Consider the following 17,801-nt stretch of genomic DNA (forward strand, 5'->3'; position numbering starts at 1 on the left):
AATAATGAATGGACATAAATGCTAAGCATTCTAATTTGCTACAAGCTGGAGAAGGTACAATAAAGACTGCACTTCCAAAAAAAGCAAAAACACATATGACAAAGGAAGACAAACGGAGAATGCACATGAGCAGACCTGCAATGTGCAGCATACAAAACAGTTAAATATTTGCACATCCCCCATACTCCAAGAGCACCAGCACTGGCGCCTCATTTTATGCTTGTGGTTCTTCAGGAATAAGAAACTACCGAGCAAGATACGTCACTGAGTTGCCTTCAAGCTTCCATATTGCCACGGACACCAATGAGCAGTGTCTGCACTGAGCTTTACCTTCCTGCCCCGCCCCCTCCAGCCCTGCCCCAAAGGTACCAGCATTCTGAATACTCCTTCACGAGCTTTTGGAAAGCAGTCTGTCCCCAAAGGAAAAGGTGGGATGAGGAAGAAAGGGAAATGTGTTTGCATATCAAGATTTGCAATGATAGTAGCGGAGGGATACACTCAGTAGGATATGGATCAGAAACAGAACATGGTCGGCAGGAATAACAGATAGAAGTTGTTTATTCAGGAAGAAAACATGTCGGGGGCAGAGGCCTTAAGGAAATGATGCAAGTGCTTCTGTAAAAGGACAAATGAGGTCATACAATATTATTATTATACTTTGAGAAGTGAGCTTAAGTGCCAACTCAGTCCTTAGACAAAAGTGTACAAAATCAGGCAAGGCTACAGCAATCATTTTTGTCATTTTCTCATTAAAAAGGAAGACCCAGTAATAATTTCAATACATTCGTCTAGCTGCATTCTTTGCGGTTGTTGGCACTTGGTACAGGACTTCTCCTATGGTTTAGAACTACTGATTCTTTTTCTTTTCCCTAACGAGTAGGTAGGGGTCACCTCTTTGCAAAATGAGTAAATTGAGAGAAGCAGCCGCAGCTGTGGCGTTCCAGTGACCAGGCTGCCTTCCCACTGGGGTAGATGGGCTTCCTCGAAACAATCCCCGCTTTCAGCTATGCCTGTGCTCCTGGCTCGGGAGGGCGGGCTCCAAAGCAGCAGCCTGGCTTCATAAGGAAAAGAAAGAAGCCTTTAATTTCAGCCCTAGAGGGATCACACCCTTTTCAAACACCCCTGGCTCCAGTGGGGCTAACGGTTCACGGAGGGCCAGCATTTGACAAGCTCAATAGCACTGTGAGCCCACACCTGAATTTAGAACTTGGCCTGGGAGTCGGTGTCAAGACCCTGGCAAATCCAATCAGGCCTGAGGACAAGGCTGGGGAGTATCAAATCCCAAATGAAGCAAACTGATGTGCTCCTAAAAGGGTGAGCAGAATACCTGTGAAACAACACAGCTTTCGTACCTTCCTGGAAAAGATTCGGCATCGTATCTGCCAATGAAATACAGAAGCCGCCTGCCTGCTGCTCCTGTGAGGCAGACTGACCTTTCCTTTCTCTCCTTTTCTTCGTCCCTTCCTTTCTTTCTTTCTTCCTCTCTTTCTTCTTTCTTCCTTTCCTCCTTTCTTTCTTTCTTTCCTCCCTATTCCATGTGGTCCTTTTTTTAGGAGAGGATTGTCTGCCAGTGTCCCTATTCTAAGTGACAAGGCAAATTCTGATCCTGTAAGTTCTTTAACAAAATGGAGATAATTTTTATCTTTGATTTGAAGATATTATGAAACAGGGAACACTGAAAAGAAGTTGATGAACATTGTCTAATCTAATTGGCATGGTAGGACTTTTATTAATGGCCAGTCTCAGAGGCTGATTTTTGCCTTTATAACTGCATTCATGCTTACTACTATTCAGTGGTCACAGAACTACCTTATAAGATTGACGTGGATTCACAAAGCAAATTGACTCTCTCCCAGCTGTACTGGAAATTTAGTGTGTTCAATTCATCTACTTTCTATAAGAAAAAAAAGTACAAGTCTGAGTCTGTGGACAGTGGGTTCTAAACTGCATGTGAACCCAAGAGAAGGGTCTTCTGGCCCGCCTCCGGGTGGAACGCGGCTCTCTCACTGTGCCTGGTCACTCACTATCCCCAGGAGGTACAGTGACTCGTCAACTTCTAGTCTGGACCAACATATATGGATAGAGAACAAAAAGGAAATACATAACTTATATCTCACTAAGTATTCATGAACCAAAAATAAATTCTATTTCTATGTTATATTTACACAATTAGAAAAGTCTAAGATGAGATGGTAAAATCATAAAAACTTTGTTTAAGCCCCACTGAAAATAAAATGAAGTGATCCCTATGATTGTCCTTCTTAATTTCCATGGATATTTAGAGCCAAGCTTGGCTAATAAATAGAATAAACTGTTTATGCGCAGAATTTAGATTCAAATACAGCATCACTGTTTGACCCAATGAAAGAGACGTTTACAATCAGATCATTCCTGAATAGCCTTTCATTTTTAAGAGCACGGCTAGAAGTAACTGAACCCCAGTACGGAGGCAGAGCTGGAGCTAAAACAAAGTGTTCATACACACATGTATTTTGCATAAATAAATGAAATAACAAGACATAAAAATGACTCAAATCCGGCAACTGTGAGGCAAGCCCACACGAGTCGAAACAGATGACTTTTGTTCATGTCGTTGTCGTACAAGTTTCACATTAGTCAGAAGTGATAAAAAATACCATTTATATCCAGTGCTTATAACACTTATGAAACAACATCTGTGAGTGTGTGTGTTTTTTGTTGGGGTTTTTTTGTTTTGTTTTTGTTTTACTAGAAGCAAAATCAAGTTTCAGTCCTAAAGAACAGTCCTTTGTTCTCCACCAGCCCAGAATATTATTTTGGCATGGTCATAAAAACAAACAAAATTAACCTACTATTCTAAATGTTTGCCTTTGTGCAAAATTAATTACATACAATACAATGCTAGCCATACAGCACACTACCTATGCAACAAAATGAAAAAGGAGGGGGAGAGGCCAAAAGCAAAGGTCAATAGGAAGAGAAGAAACGAGAACGAACTGAGAAGGAGAGGCATAGAATCAAAAGAAATCAGTCAGACAATAATAAATACTCATTTTTTTTTTTAGAAAAATGACCTCCTCCTCATTTGAAATAAATGTACAAAAACAAAGTTACAATCCCCACCCAATATTAAGAACAAACATTCCTATCAGTACCTTAACCAGCTTATAGAGAGCACTCCCAGCTAATGGCATAGCCCATATCGTCCTGGCTAGACCTATTTATTGCTATGAGGCACGGCCTTGAGCACTCTTTAAATAAATATGAAGGTACACTATTTTCTTCCAAGTGACAAAATGGCTCAAGAAATCTGATGGGGCCGTTCCTATGTCCTGGTGATCAGATTCTGGGTTGTCCCATGAGGTGAACTGTCCCATTCGCTGACATTCTCCCATTGAACCACTCTAGTTGAGGCCCCCCCATAGGCAATCAGTCCTGGTTTCAGGAAGGTCCAAATAGCATGGCCGAGCTCCCTGTAGTTAGGAGATGGGGAATGAAACCTCACTACCTCCCAGCCCATCAGCACATCTCCAGAGAAATCCTTGTGTGACAAGTGCAGTTAATCTTGTTCACACGTAGGCATGCCCCGCCCCTGCAGCCACAGATAGCGGGAGTGAGCCAGAGGAACTCGTCTGCTGCCCCAGGAGTGATCTATCCCCAGAGTTAACAGTAGGAACATCCCACATAGGGAATGTATTTCCCCTCCTTCTCCTTCCCTATGGTTTTCTTTCATACTCTGGATATATCATGACTATTTGCCTCTAACTTTGATTTGCGGCTGTCATGTGGCTTCTTGCATCCTGGGGATTTTGCAAAGAATTCCCTAGAGGTGCCAGATGGGACAAGGCAACTCCGAGTAAAGGTGCCAGCCCATGACAGCATCACCATAGCCTCCTCCATGGCCCGCAGCCGTGGGCTTTAGGTTTGGCTGCAGGACTCTCCTCCCTGGCAGTCACCACTGTTGACCCTTGCCGCTGAATGGCATTCTGGGAAAATGCCACTGATGCAGATCCTACCACCTGTTGCTGAACTAAATTAGGGGGAAATTCTGGCAAAAGATTTGAGGTCACAGCAAACTTCAGGGGCATACCTGTTGAAGTGTAAGACTGTACACCTGCATCCAACACACAGCTCTGCAGCCAGATACACACTCGTGTGTAAAAAGAACAATGTAGGTATTTAATAGTATCTTCTATCAGAAATGCTTCCAGATGTCCTGGGGACATAAAATTACTATGTAAATCTTTCGTATCTAGCAGGAGAAGGAGGTGAAAAGGGCTGAAAAGTTCTTTGGGGCAGGAGGGTGAAAAACAAGAATTATTAAATTAATGCCACCAACAATTTTTTTAAATAAATAGTAAGTGGACCCTTGACATTCTGGAATGAATAAATTACTTAAGAGAAAATGTGTTAAGACTGAATGTCAGGGTTAAAGGCAAAGGGATAATGGATGTAGTGAGAGGTGGCCTCAGGCAGAGAAGACCACCATGTTGGTATCTGGTGTGGTGATCACTCTTGTGTGTGTACGTCATACCACGTCACACAACGATGGCACGTCAAGCGGCAAACACAATTGGGTACATGCACTGTGGCAGCCTTGTTCATTCCTTACAATATCTTGTCTCCAGATTCCTGAGTACTTTACCATTTTCTGGAAAAAAAATGTGTGGTTTGCTATTTTAAGATGCCAAAGATTGTCTAAGACTTTGCAGTGTCTCCTTTAAGACTTTCAAAATATTAAGATTCAAAAGTTATGAAAAAGTTTGGCACATTCAAAGTTCAACTCTACACACGGAGCAATGGAATTCCGAGGCCTTTTGAATACGCTCTACATGCAGCTGCACACGCCATGGACTTGTTCTGTTTCACAACATGAGATCCTCAGTTGTTTTCTAAAATAATTCAGAATAAAAACACATTCACAACCTGTAGGCCGGCACAGCATACCTGAGTGAGAATGTTTAACCCCATCTAAAACAGTAACTTAAACCTTTATCAACATCCAAAAGAAAAAAAAGTAAGACAAAAATATAAGACTTGTAAGACAGCTATGGGTTGAGATAAGTTTTCAAGTCCTGGCGTCTCATATTTAATATGTCTTCACCTAAATTAAAAAAACAACAACAACAACAATAACAATAACGACAAAAAACTCAAGTTCATGAAAAATCAGGGAAAACTTAATCTGTCTCACACTTTACGAAACAATTAAGACCATTCTGCTGATGTAATTGTGGAGCCACAAATGCATGCGGGCTCTTTAAGAACTTTTTGTTGGGGGAGGGGAGGTGAAATGTCAGTATTTTAATCCAGCAAACAAACACTCCTCAGTTGGCACTGACAGCTTCTGGGGCTTCATTTTCACTGCTATAGTCTGATTTGGGGTCGTCTTCGTAGTCGTCGTACATTTCCATTTCATCCTCTCCATTAATCATTTCATTTCCAGCTAGGCTTCCGCCGTCTGTCTTCATACCATAAGTGCTCTGGATGACCGGGAGGCCGGGCTCTGGGCTGGCGGAGGTGCTGGAGCAGTCAGATGGCATCTGAGGTGATGGTGTGGTAGTTGCCATAGTAATAGCACCAGGATACACAACACCTGTTCCTGTGGTGATTGGAATCTGAGGCTGTTGCCTGTATAGAGTCAAAAAACAAAATAAAACAGGGGAAATGTCTATATCTACGTTCTTCTGTGAGGCATTGCAATTCATCCCTCACACATTCCAACAGGGGGCCCTGTTTGACACTCTAAGCAAATGACAAAACATGACAAATGTTCCCTGGAGGAGTCCTGCAAATCTCCTTGATGCTACAGTTGGGAGTTAAGCAATAGAATGGCGCAAGTTGTGGATGGTTTTGCATCATAAAAGCAGGGTTCTTACAACCTGGCAAATAGGCAAAGCTTGGATAATGCTTGGCATTTGGAACAAACGTTATAGTTAATTTCACAAAGTTACGTGTAAGATCATTTTTTAAGATCTCCAAGAACAGTAAAAAAACATAGACTGGTGGCACGAGCCACATTATAACGACACTGTTATGCAGGCTTGTGTCTTCACCTTGGTTTGAGAACTGCACAGAGAAAAGACAAAGATGAGAAAGCACCTAGTATGTCCCAAAGAGCCAGATTAGCAAAGCACATATTTGGTATCCACACAAATGTCGATTTATTTCCATGGCTGAATTTGTAGGGAAACTCCTTCAAGGAGCTTCTATTTTCCCGCTTGTGGAAGGATCGTCTTGGCTGTCATTACTCCTGAGGCCCAGGGCTGGAGCTGGGGCTGGAGGAGTCAGGAATGGAAAGCAGTGAGAGCTCTGCTGCTCTACAGAATAGCACACATTGCCTTGGCCTAGAGGCCAGCAGGTGCCAAGGCCTGGTCACACCAGATCATTCCGTGACAATGTTATTCTAGTTCAAATAAACTTACCAGACCCTACCTGAAGGTCAGTCTCTCCCTCTGCAGGGAGACATGGCTATCTGTCTCTCAACTTCCGCCGAGGCATTATAACTGGTGGGAAGGATGAAAGACCTATGACTTAGCTCAGGGTATGGACTGAGATAGTATTCTCATGGATGCAATATTCACCAAGTGCTTCTCAGTCTTTAGGGACAGTCATCGCAATTTAAACTCATTTCAAAATGTCACTGTAACTGTGCTTTCTGAGCGTCAGTTTCCATTTTTAGAAAAGCTGGGGTCAGGGAGGTCTTGGAAGGGCCTTCCACACCTTAATACCCACGGCTGCGGGTCAGTCATCACTTGAACAATTCTGGCTGATTGAAACTTTCTATCCACCTCACTCTAAGAAGAAAACACCCTGAATCTATGAAGAAGTAGCTCAGTTACCAGCTATTCTTTGACGTGTCCAGAAGGAGCATAATTTCCTCAGAAAGGCCTGCATGCCTTCCTGCCTGGTAGAGGGAGCAATGATGGAAATGGCCTGGAATCAGTCTGGGAGAGATCCGATAATGCTGTATTTAACAACCTCTTTCAACCACTAGGAAGCATAACAATGATTCCTTAACCTTTAACTAACACAATGTATAAAATATTTTCAGATGCATTACCTCATTCAACTAACACGGCAACTCTAGGAGGTATTACTATTCCCAGTTTTCAGATGGAGAAAATAAGGCTTGCTTAAAGCCCTGCATTCCCTAACCAGCAGAGCCAGACTCTGAACCGTCACCTGACTTGAATTCCAGCTCTCTTTCCTGTACAGGAAGAATACAGACACACTGCGCTCACTGTATCTCATACGAGTTCCTGATTTTTATAGATCCTGTCAGTGCCCAGTTGACAATAAGCACTCGATAGTGATCCATTTTCTATGATGCTCATGGTGATTGTTTTATTGCCTGAAGGAAGAAGATGATATAGGAACCGAAGTCTGTGTGTAGAAACATGTTATAAAATACTGGCTTCCATCTCATAGAATCAAATTCTAAAAACAGTAAACTTCTTGCTTCCTAAGTTTTGGGCAAATTAAACAAATTAAATTTCATGCTAGCCTGCCCAAGGTAGTGAATGCCTCATTAAATTTTTTACTGAATTTGGATAATTGCAATAAAAATATTTTTGCCTTAATCACATAATGAGAGTAGAGTGAAATTTTACTGCAATATTAACCCATTTTACAGATTTCCCAATTTGGTGAGCTAATCTATAATATAAATTCTACATACCATACACAAATTATTGAATGGTACACTTTATTTTCACAAGGGACATTTTCTTTTCACAAAGAATAGGTGGTCATTTTTGCAGTATTTTTTAATCAAAATATCCACATGTATAAATCTATCAAATTTGAGTTGAGCCCCTATTATGTGCTGGGGGCAATGCTTAGATGCTTTCACATTATCTTCTTTAATCCTCACAATAACCTGAGAGGCACAAATTCTGACTCCTCTTCTACAGATGAGGTAACCAGTTAAGATTCAGGGAGTTTAAGTTGTTTGTTCAAGGCCACACAAGTACCACAGCCAGGAGTTGAACCCTTCCTCACGTCACAAATTCTTTATCACATATCAAGATTGGGGCAAGACAGGCAAGCTCACACTATCAGAAAAATACTTAGCAATTTGAATCAGAAGCAATCTCTTCTAAACTGGGTCCCACACATTTAACAGCGTTTTGACATTAAGTTGGTAATGGAACACTAAAAACAAAGAAACAAACAAAACATCTGTACAACTTATTTCCTGGAGTGAGACAAATATGATACTCAAAAGCCTACTACTAGATAGTGGAGGGAGACCAGACTGCGTCACCCACTGTCCCCCCATCTACTTCCTGCCTGGTCGTTCCCCCTCATTCCTTGAAGTTGTTAGCTCCTGGCTCACTGTTGCTCTCTCTCCAACATTGCTCCTGCCATAATTCTTGATGACCCACTATCCACATAGATGACCATTCCAATACCTGCTATCTCATTTTCTTGACCTACTCTCCCCTGTGATGACCTGGCCCTGCCTTTATATCAGTTGCTCACTCTCTTGTCATACAGCAGACCTTGTCATTTCCAACTGTATTCCCTCCCTAATCTCAATTTTACACACCCCACTCTCTGACCACCACATCTTATCTTTCTAGTTTTCTTCCTCTAATTCCCCAGGTCAACAACTCTCCCACCCCATGAGGATCTTTAATTCTTTGATCCTTCAATCAGTTTTCGCTGTCCCTCTCCCGCCCCCCGTGTCCTCGCTTACCTCTTTACCCAGAATAAATTCTGTGCTTAATCACTCTCTCGCAGATACTCTCCACTCCCTTACATGGCAAAACTCAAACTCTCTGCCTCCTCTGTGACTACTTCCACACAGCTGAACTTGGCTGGTGAAAACACACTGTATCACTCTTACTAGTCTCTAAATTTATGAGCATGAACTTCAAAGTGGCCTCTAGTGCTGTTCAGCCATCATGTTGCACTTTTTCCTAACCCACCCCTTCTACTCTCCTAGATAATTATTTCATGGCTTCCCAACTGTCCTCAAATGTCTGACTTCTCCTCCCTGATCCTCACTCTCAGTTGATGACCCAGCTTTCCATTTCATAGAGAAATTAGAAGAAACTTTTCACAGGCTCCCACCATCACATTTATCCATCTACCTCTAACCGTGCTCCAAATTCTCTGCCTGCCTTCCTGGGTTTTGAATCGATTCACAATCCAATGTAAGGCCAGCGTCTGCTTGTGCACTGACTCCATCTGCTTTCGCTTACTAAGGATCTCGCTCCAGCAACTGTGGTTCCCATCTGCATTATCAATTTTCCTTCTTTCCTTCATCATTCCCATTAACACATAAACATGCCATAATCTCTCCTACTTTAAAAACAAAAGACAACAAAAAGTCTCTCTTGACTCACCTACCCTCTCCAGCTACTGCTCTATTTCTCTGATCCTCTTTAAAGCAAAATTCTTTGAAAGATTGTGTATATTCACTCTCTACATTTCTTCTACTCAATTCTTTCTTGAATCCACTTCAGTCACTCCCAACACTCCACTGAAACAGAGCTTGTAAAGGTCACATGTCCACTGATCTCCTCGTGGTTAAATTCAAAAGTCAGTTGTTAGCCTTCATCTTACTTGACCCATGCCACGAGCAGCATTTGATTCAGTTGATCACTTATCTCCTTCCTGAAACACTTTATTCACTTGTCTTCCAAGATATCACACTCTCCTGGTCTTCCTATCTCATTAGCTGCTCCTTCTTAGTCCATCTGATGCATCCTCCTCATCTCCCTGACATCTAAATATTGAAGTACCCAAAGACTCAGTCCTTGCACCTCTTCTCTTCTTTATCTAAATTCATTCCCTTGGTGATCTTGTCCAATTCCGCAGGTTTAAATACTATCTATATGAGGACAACTCTCAAATTTGTATCTCCAGTAAGCACTACATTTTTAAATTCCAGACTCATATATATATGTTTGAATATATATATATATTCTAGATTCATACCTTATATATATATAAGACTCCTTATTTGATTTGGATGTCAAAGTACTATCTCAACCTTATAGGTGCAAAGCTGAACTCCTGATCATTCTTCCATATGCCTGTTCCTTTCCAATCTTGGTTAATGATTACTTCATCTTTCTGGTTGCTTGAGCCAATCCTTGGTAAGCTTACTTCTGTCAAACCCTATATCCAATTCATTAGCAAATCCTATTGGTCTGTTCTCGGGAATATATACAGAATCCCTCCACTTCTTGCCACCTCCACCCATACACCCTGGTCCAAACCACTGTCAACTCTAATCTGGCTTATTGTAAGAGCCTGCCTCCTTATTTAAGGCCATGCCCCTTTAGACAATACTCAACACAATAGATAGAGAGATCTTTTTAAAACCTAAGTCAGATCACAGCATTCTTCTGCTTATAACCTTTCCATGCCTTTCATCTCACTCAGAGCCAAATTCAAAATCTTCAAAATGGCCAAGTCCTTTCACAGTTTGGCTCCCTATTACCTTTCTGACATCTATTACTCTTCCCACCTACTCATTCTGCTCCTATGGTTCTGGCCTCATTAATTCTCGAACGAGGCAATCAACCTTTTCTCAAGACTTCTGCAGTCGCTGTTCTCTCTGCCTAGCTCTTCTCCCAGATGTCTGCGTGGCTTGCTCCCTCCTCAGGTCTTTGCTCAAGTGTTATCTTCTTAGTGAGGTTTTCTATAGCCACTCTGTTTAAAATTGCACTCCACCCTCTGAAACTCCTTACCCCTTTCTCTATTTCACTTTGTTGTAAGGCACTTATTTGATATTTATTTACTCATTGATTGATTGATTGTCTAACTTCCTCTACGAGAACGTAAGCTTCATGAGGACAGGAGTTTTCACTGATATAGCCCCAGAGCTTAAAAAATACCTGAAACATAGGAGGCACTCAATAAAAATCTGTTGAATATATGGAATGAATGAACGAATGAATGAATGAACTAGTGAATGAGAAGGAACATAAATGAAAAGGCTAGGTAACCTATCCTAGAGAAGAAAAGATGTAATGAGACTAGATATATAGCAAAGAGGGTAGTAGAGAAGGGATGTGAATATAATCATCTTTAGATGCTTATATGATTCTCTTCATAAATATCAAAGATATTTGTTCTAGAAGAGACCAAGGAAGAGGATTAGAATCAATCTACAAAGTAGCATAAAGGCAGATTTTGGCTCAGTTAGGAGAAAAGAATTTTTTAGCATTAGGAAATGTTCCACAAAGAAACTAGCTCTCTTGGGAAGTGGTGAGCTCTCTAGCCCTGGAAGAGTTTGAGCAGAACTCAGGACTCGTATAACCGCTAGCTGCTTAAGTAGATGACTTCCGAGGCTCCTTCTAAGGTACCGCTGATTCTGTGGGTGCAAAATCATAAGCTAACTGTCATGCTGGTCTTGCTATCTCATTGTCATTATCAGCATAATAAGAGGCCAAAACATTTAAGTGAGCATAGCTAATTATAGTTGAAAAGGCCTGGCTTTCAAAGGTTTCCAAAATCTTGCCACACCATGCCTATCTTACTTTGCTTTACTGCCAGGGAAAATTCATAGGCTCACCTCCTTTATTATTGAACACTTCCACATTTCCCCCACTCTCCTTCTTGCTAAAATAGGAGTCTTTACCCCTACTTTCCACCTGCCTGACCCTACCCAAACCTCAAGTCCTCTTCCTCAAGGACAGCCTTTGGTTGGACCTAATGCATAGTAATCTCTCCTCTTCCGAGCTTTACTTGCTCTTGTCTATAAAAACAAAATTACTACTTCATTATACATTATGCGCAGCACAATGCAATGTATTCTCTGTATGTATGTGTGTATAACAAACTATTATTTGCTTATCTATTCATGTAAGTGTCTGGCTTCTCTGACTATAGCATTCCCTGAAAGCTCATTGTGTACAGAATCAATGCCTCATGTACTATATTAATTTAGTACAGTGCTGGGCACATAGTTAGTTTCAAATAGGCCCTTACCAATTGACTGACTAATCAATTAACAAAATGGAAAATCCAGCCAGCAGACTCAAGCTTTGTCTATCGGAAATTACTTTCCTAAAAAGCATTTTTCCTTCCTTTACAGATCAATTGCAAAGTCAAAATTCAAACACTGCAGATTTCACAAACAGGAATAGCTGGCAAGTATTGGGCTTTACAAATAATAAATGTGCACATCAAAACAGAAGTTGTAGATGTTTGTAAAAGTATACACACACAGCTGACATGAGCAGAAATGGCTAAGAACCCTACCCCCCAGCTTCAGTAAAGAGTATAAGTTGACCCTGATAGAGGCCAGCATTGCTGCATGGTTTCAAAATCACAAGAGTATTTCTGGAATATAGTGTAGCTTTGCCAATTGCAGCAGAATTACACATTCATGTTGGCAAAGCTTCCCTGTTTGCTGATCCTTCAGACATTTACACCATCTATAAATGAAGGCAACAAAGTCTGTTTCATTAGGAGATAAGCCTATTTGTTGCACATCTCTGTAGCTGATATTGCAATAAGTAATGGAAATAATAGCAATCTTTTTACGTTACCTATTAGAGATTCTAATCCAGCTTTCTCTTCAGGAGGACAATACTGAAAATAGTGCAGCTAATCTATGCTAATCAATTATATTATCTTACAGGTTTGATTCAACCTCTTTAGAATTAAGATCAAAATGGCAAATTGTTCAAATCACTTATAGCATAAGGTAGTAGAATATAATTCTTTATAATATGAATATATCCTTGGCACATGGCATTATTTTTCTAGAATAATGATATTTACACTAATTTGGGGCTTACTATATGCCAGACATGGTTCTAAGCACTTTAGATATATTAAATTAACCAATCTTTAGAAGGCTCTAATGTTTTATGTATTATTATCATCCCTATTCTATATATGAGGAAACCGAGGTACAGAGAATTGACGTTTCCCAAGGGCAAGTGGAGAGTCCAGAGAAATAAAGATGGCTATGCATTAGCACCTAGAGCCAGGAAGAAGCAGATGTAGCCAGAACAGTCTGGCTCCAGAATTGATGTTCTTAACCACTACGCTGTACAGCCTCTAAACAATCTGTAGGCTCTAATGGAGAGGTATGTGTAATGGTGAAAAGGACATACGTTTCACATTCACAAAAGCCTGCTTTAAACCTCGGCTCTGCAATTTACTAGCTGTGTGGCCTTGGATAAACTATTTAACATCCCTGAACATTGTGTTTTTCAACCCCATAGTGAGGAAGATACTGCCTATCTTGTAAATTTGTTGTATTTGCAATAATTTATATAATTTACTCAGTACAGTATTACAGCACATAGTAAGTATTCAATAATTTACCATTAATATTACTCAAAAAGTAGCCCCCAATTTAATATTTTATAATATCTGAATAATTCTCTATTAGTTCACAGGTGAATTATTGAATAAGCTTCAAATAAATGGAAGTACACTCGGCCATAGTTCTTTGGGAAAAGACAGCATTGTAGCTACATGCACCTTAATGAGTATCATTTCAACATTAATAGTACTCATCAGAATTATTACAAAATTCTGATAACCTGTCAATCAAAGGGTTAAATCCAAGGTAAGAGCTAACCTTACTCCATTTCCTATTATTGCTAAGTTCATTTCATAATAGCTAAGTAAAAAAACTAACTCACTGAACTTCTAGTTGTATCGTTGGTAAAATGCATGACATTTTTGAGCACTATATGTAATTTTATTGGCTTGAAAGTTATGCATGTCTTTTCAAAATCAGCTATAAAAATTGATCTCACCCCATTCCCTCAAGAAGTCAATAGCAATCTTTAAATTTCTTGTTTGTTTTTCCCTCTTGTAATAGCCTCATGTCTACGAAAGATCAATTTCCAAAGACGAACCCTCGGGAGTTAATAATCTATCAAATACAACTACTTAAAAGAAAACATGAATCCTTAAGTGGAAATAATACCTGGCTTTATGTAGCAAGTATTACCAACGCAAAGGAGAGTAGTCAGTGTTGAAGATTAAAGAATAAGACATTCTGGTCACATCCTGAACATCTGTAGCCCTGTTCCACAGTCCAAAAGCATCCTTCCCTATAGGACCTCCTACACTACCGGGAGCAGAATCCATAGTCTCTAAATTTCAAAGCTCCTTTCATGCCACCACACACCACAATCGAAGCCCCTCTTTTCTCTAGATTCTAGGAGCTCCTCCTCAAATAGCACAGCCGTGCTCGTAAGTGTGCCAGAAGAGGGCTGTGAGGCGTATTCTGAGGCAGCGTGGTCAGGACGATTCCTCAGGCAGCCGGCGCGACAGGGGCAGAGACCTGGACGGAGACTCGTGCTTTCTCATCTTTCAGCGGCACTGGACCTCCTGAAGACTCCATTTCTTATTTAGAAGATTATGTGATTTGTATATCTAAAATACCTAGTATACAGTAGACAATAAATGGTAGATGCTACTGAGTTTTTTATTTTACATGCATTGCCATTTGTTTAGGTATTTTGATCCAGAGATGTTTCAATACATCCTTTGGTAAAGAGGACTAAATTAAATAGAATTACTGCATCTCATATTCTCAAATAAGCAGCAGGGAACTAAAACAGCACCTGTGATAGCCTTCCAGACTATGACACAGGAGACCCATTCTGCATCCCTAGATACACAGGAGCCACGACTGGAGAGAAGGGTGGGAGCCATAAAGGCTCTCCAGTTTAAACTTTCCATTCTCTCTTCAAAGAGACTACACTCAGAAATATGCCAGCAGGATTAAAAGAAGACAGTTATCACACTCTTAAATTTGTATTTTGTTACATACAACTATACTTCCTAAAGTGCACCATGAATTGGTATTTTTCGTAAATCCCCTAATTAGCATGTAAATAGTTCAATTATATTGCATTGTACTTTTGGTGTTAAAAGTATTACTTTTTTTTTTTTTTTTTTAAGATTTTATTTTTTCCTTTTTCTCCCCAAAGCCCCCCGGTACATAGTTGTGTATTCTTCGTTGTGGGTTCTAGTTGTGACATGTGGGACGCTGCCTCAGCGTGGTCCGATGAGCAGTGCCATGTCCGCACCCAGGACTCGAACCAACGAAACACTGGGCCGCCTGCAGCGGAGCGCGCGAACTTAACCACTCGGCCACGGGGCCAGCCCCAAAAGTATTACTTTTTTAAATGAAAACATTTATAATACAGAAAAATGTGATAATCCTATTTTGGCACATCTTCATCTGGTAATATATTGGGATCCTCAAATAACAGGGAGGCTTAAGCCTCTCTTTACCTCGAAAAGGTTCTGCCACTGTGTAAAGAAATTCAATGATTATCTAATGTGATAAAATGTAGTTGTACTGTGATAGTAAATCCATACTTAATAGTAATGACAATGATAGGAACTCACCTTTATTTATTGATACTGTACTAACTACTATACAAAGGACCTTTAACAGCAGTGCCTCATTAAACGCTCTCAACAGTCATATGGGATAGGTACTATTATTTGTTTCATTTCACACATGAGAAAACAGAAGCTTAGAGAAGTTAAAGAACTTGCCCAAGTAGGCGGCACAGTCAGTGTCTGAAGCTCAGCCGTCACTCTCCAGAGCCCATGCTCCTCCTCTAACCCTTGAGCGCATTGTATAGACTCATGACGAGGCTGCTTTAATGGGCCGTTTTTTTTTTTTTTTGGTATTTTTGACTATTTACTATTCCAAATTAACTTTATGCTTTTAAACACATGCTTTTAAAGCCAGCTTTTTGTTCCATGAGGTTATTTTTTGAGTGTCCTTAAAAATGAATAATTCTTTCCTTCTCCTTTAAGGCATTTCTTTTCTTCACCTATAGTGAGGCTTTCCTATTTCCCTGGCATAGCACAGCTCCTCAGTTCTCCTTCTGGTTCACAGTGAATACAGCTTCCTTTTTCCTTACTTCACTTCTCTCTCTCAAGCCCTTTCCCAAGTGTCTCTCCAATCTGACTCCAGCTGCCTCAGGCCAGTGCCTCCAGAATGGTCCCCTGGTCTGCCATCTCCCCGAGCTTCTCGGTCTGGGAGTGCTGGGACCTAGAGGCATCTGCGTCCCCACTTATCCTGACTACTGTGGTTACAAGGGGCCTCCTTTAAATGCAGACAGCCAGTCAGCCAAGTCGAAATTTATACCAGAAATCTATTACCTAATTTTTAAACAAAATGACATGAAATCAGACTTGAAGATATCAAAAACATGTCTAGTTTCTGATTTAAGCAAGAAAATCCACATTGTTACTGCTTGCACCACAGAATAATTTACTGCAACAGGAGTTCTGTATCTTATGCCAAAAATGAGGTCCTCTAACCAATGTCAAGGCCAATTATCTTGTGGTAGATCCCACAACAAAAGCAGACTATTGTGATTAGAGTCAGAAGCACCACCCAGAGAAGCTGGAAAGCTTCTGGGGATTTCTTAAGGTTAGTTTTTATTTTTTCTCCTTGTGTGTCTGCGTAAATAAACTACCAGAAACTGTGTGTGTGGGCACTGAACATCTTAGATGAGTTTGGAAGACAATGAAAGGGATGATCAGTTGGGAGCAATCTGTTGTAGGTTTGTTTTGATTTGAGCAGGAGCCATGCTTCAAGGCTGTGTGCTTGTGACACTGCAAAGACTGCCATAGCCGAGCCCCTTCGGTATGTCACAACCTCCTCCTTCCCTAATCTTCTTCCCAAACACACTGCCAGGAGCCATCCTGCGGTTTCTTACTGGGAAGGGAAAGCCTAGGTGGCTAAATTCAGCAACACTTACCCCACAGTAAAGAACTGCCTCATCTCCTGTCTCCGAGACCTCATCAGTTGCTTATACTCCCCAATCCGGAGCTTTTTGCCATCAACAATGCAGGTGCGTTTCGGTCGAGGTTTGTATTTATAGTTTGGGTACTTCTCTAAGTGGATCTTGCTTAGCCGGGCCTGCTCTTCATAATAAGGTTGCTTCTCTTGGTTGGACATGGATTTCCAGCGAGACCCTAGACAGAAAAATAGTCAAGTACCCAAGTGGTCAAGGAACACGTTCCCGGCAAAAACAACTAGATAGACCTTCCCATCACTTCACTCGCCTGTGCTCGAGTAGCTCCTACTACCATAGACCACTAAGCCTCACAACTAGTCTTTTAGACCATAGAGCAAAGAATAATTTTGATAATTTTTGATACATTTATTATATTATTTCTCCTAATAATTTAAAGCTGATGCTACAATAAGTATATTGTTTAAAAACATGTCTTTGCTACTTAAAGATCATCTCCTACAGTGTATCTGTCTGCTTCTCTCAAGAGGGTTGAAAACCTAAACTCCCTAAGCAGACGTTCAGGTACGACAGGATTCTGCACAAGCTCTCTTGGTTCCAGAAATTTAAACACCTCCCACACTCCAAGCATCTTTAGCGAAGCTATCCTTTGATAACATGTCAGCAGATGTTGATAGCCTTCCATGTATAAAAACCTACTGTGCACACTGTCTCCCCAGGCCCAGGATAATTAAAAAGCCTAAACTCTACTAAAGAAGTTATAGCTTAGAACCGGAAGGCATCGCTGGAATTATATAGACCATTTTCAAGTACCATAAACGTTCATTCAAAGCTGTACCAATGAAAGTACAAAAATTTTTAATATGGTTTACACAGGAAGAAGGAAAAGTATTCACTTCTCTAATATTGTTTATAAAGAATTATCTAAACACTTGACGAAGAAGGGATGTGTTTTTTTACATGTATCAAATTGCATTTTTGTGTCTCGCTGGTGAATAAAGCGGTAACAGCTGTGCTGACTGGATGTTCGCTATTCTTCGGTGGAGATTTTTCATACATAAACAAATGGGAAAGCTGTACAAATATTCTCTGTAGCCAGCA

At 40.6% G+C, this 17,801-nt stretch overlaps 1 protein-coding gene across 48 annotated transcripts in view; it reads right to left on the minus strand.

Annotated features, from left to right (window-relative positions):
- Positions 1 to 540: 540 nt before the first annotated feature.
- Positions 541 to 17,801, minus strand: part of SOX6 (SRY-box transcription factor 6) — a 571,438-nt gene continuing 554,177 nt past the window's right edge. For all 48 annotated transcript variants that reach the window (XM_070491207.1, XM_070491211.1, XM_070491215.1 and 45 more), the window contains 2 exons: positions 16,704 to 16,920; positions 541 to 5,610 (listed from right to left, as the gene is read on the minus strand). In XM_070491207.1, the coding sequence (XP_070347308.1) occupies positions 5,307 to 5,610; positions 16,704 to 16,920 (521 nt within the window). In that variant the 3' untranslated portion in view covers positions 541 to 5,306. The remainder of the gene's footprint in view (positions 5,611 to 16,703; positions 16,921 to 17,801) is intronic.

This window comes from Equus asinus, chromosome 20, assembly GCF_041296235.1.
Source record: "Equus asinus isolate D_3611 breed Donkey chromosome 20, EquAss-T2T_v2, whole genome shotgun sequence".
Lineage (NCBI taxonomy): Eukaryota > Metazoa > Chordata > Mammalia > Perissodactyla > Equidae > Equus > Equus asinus.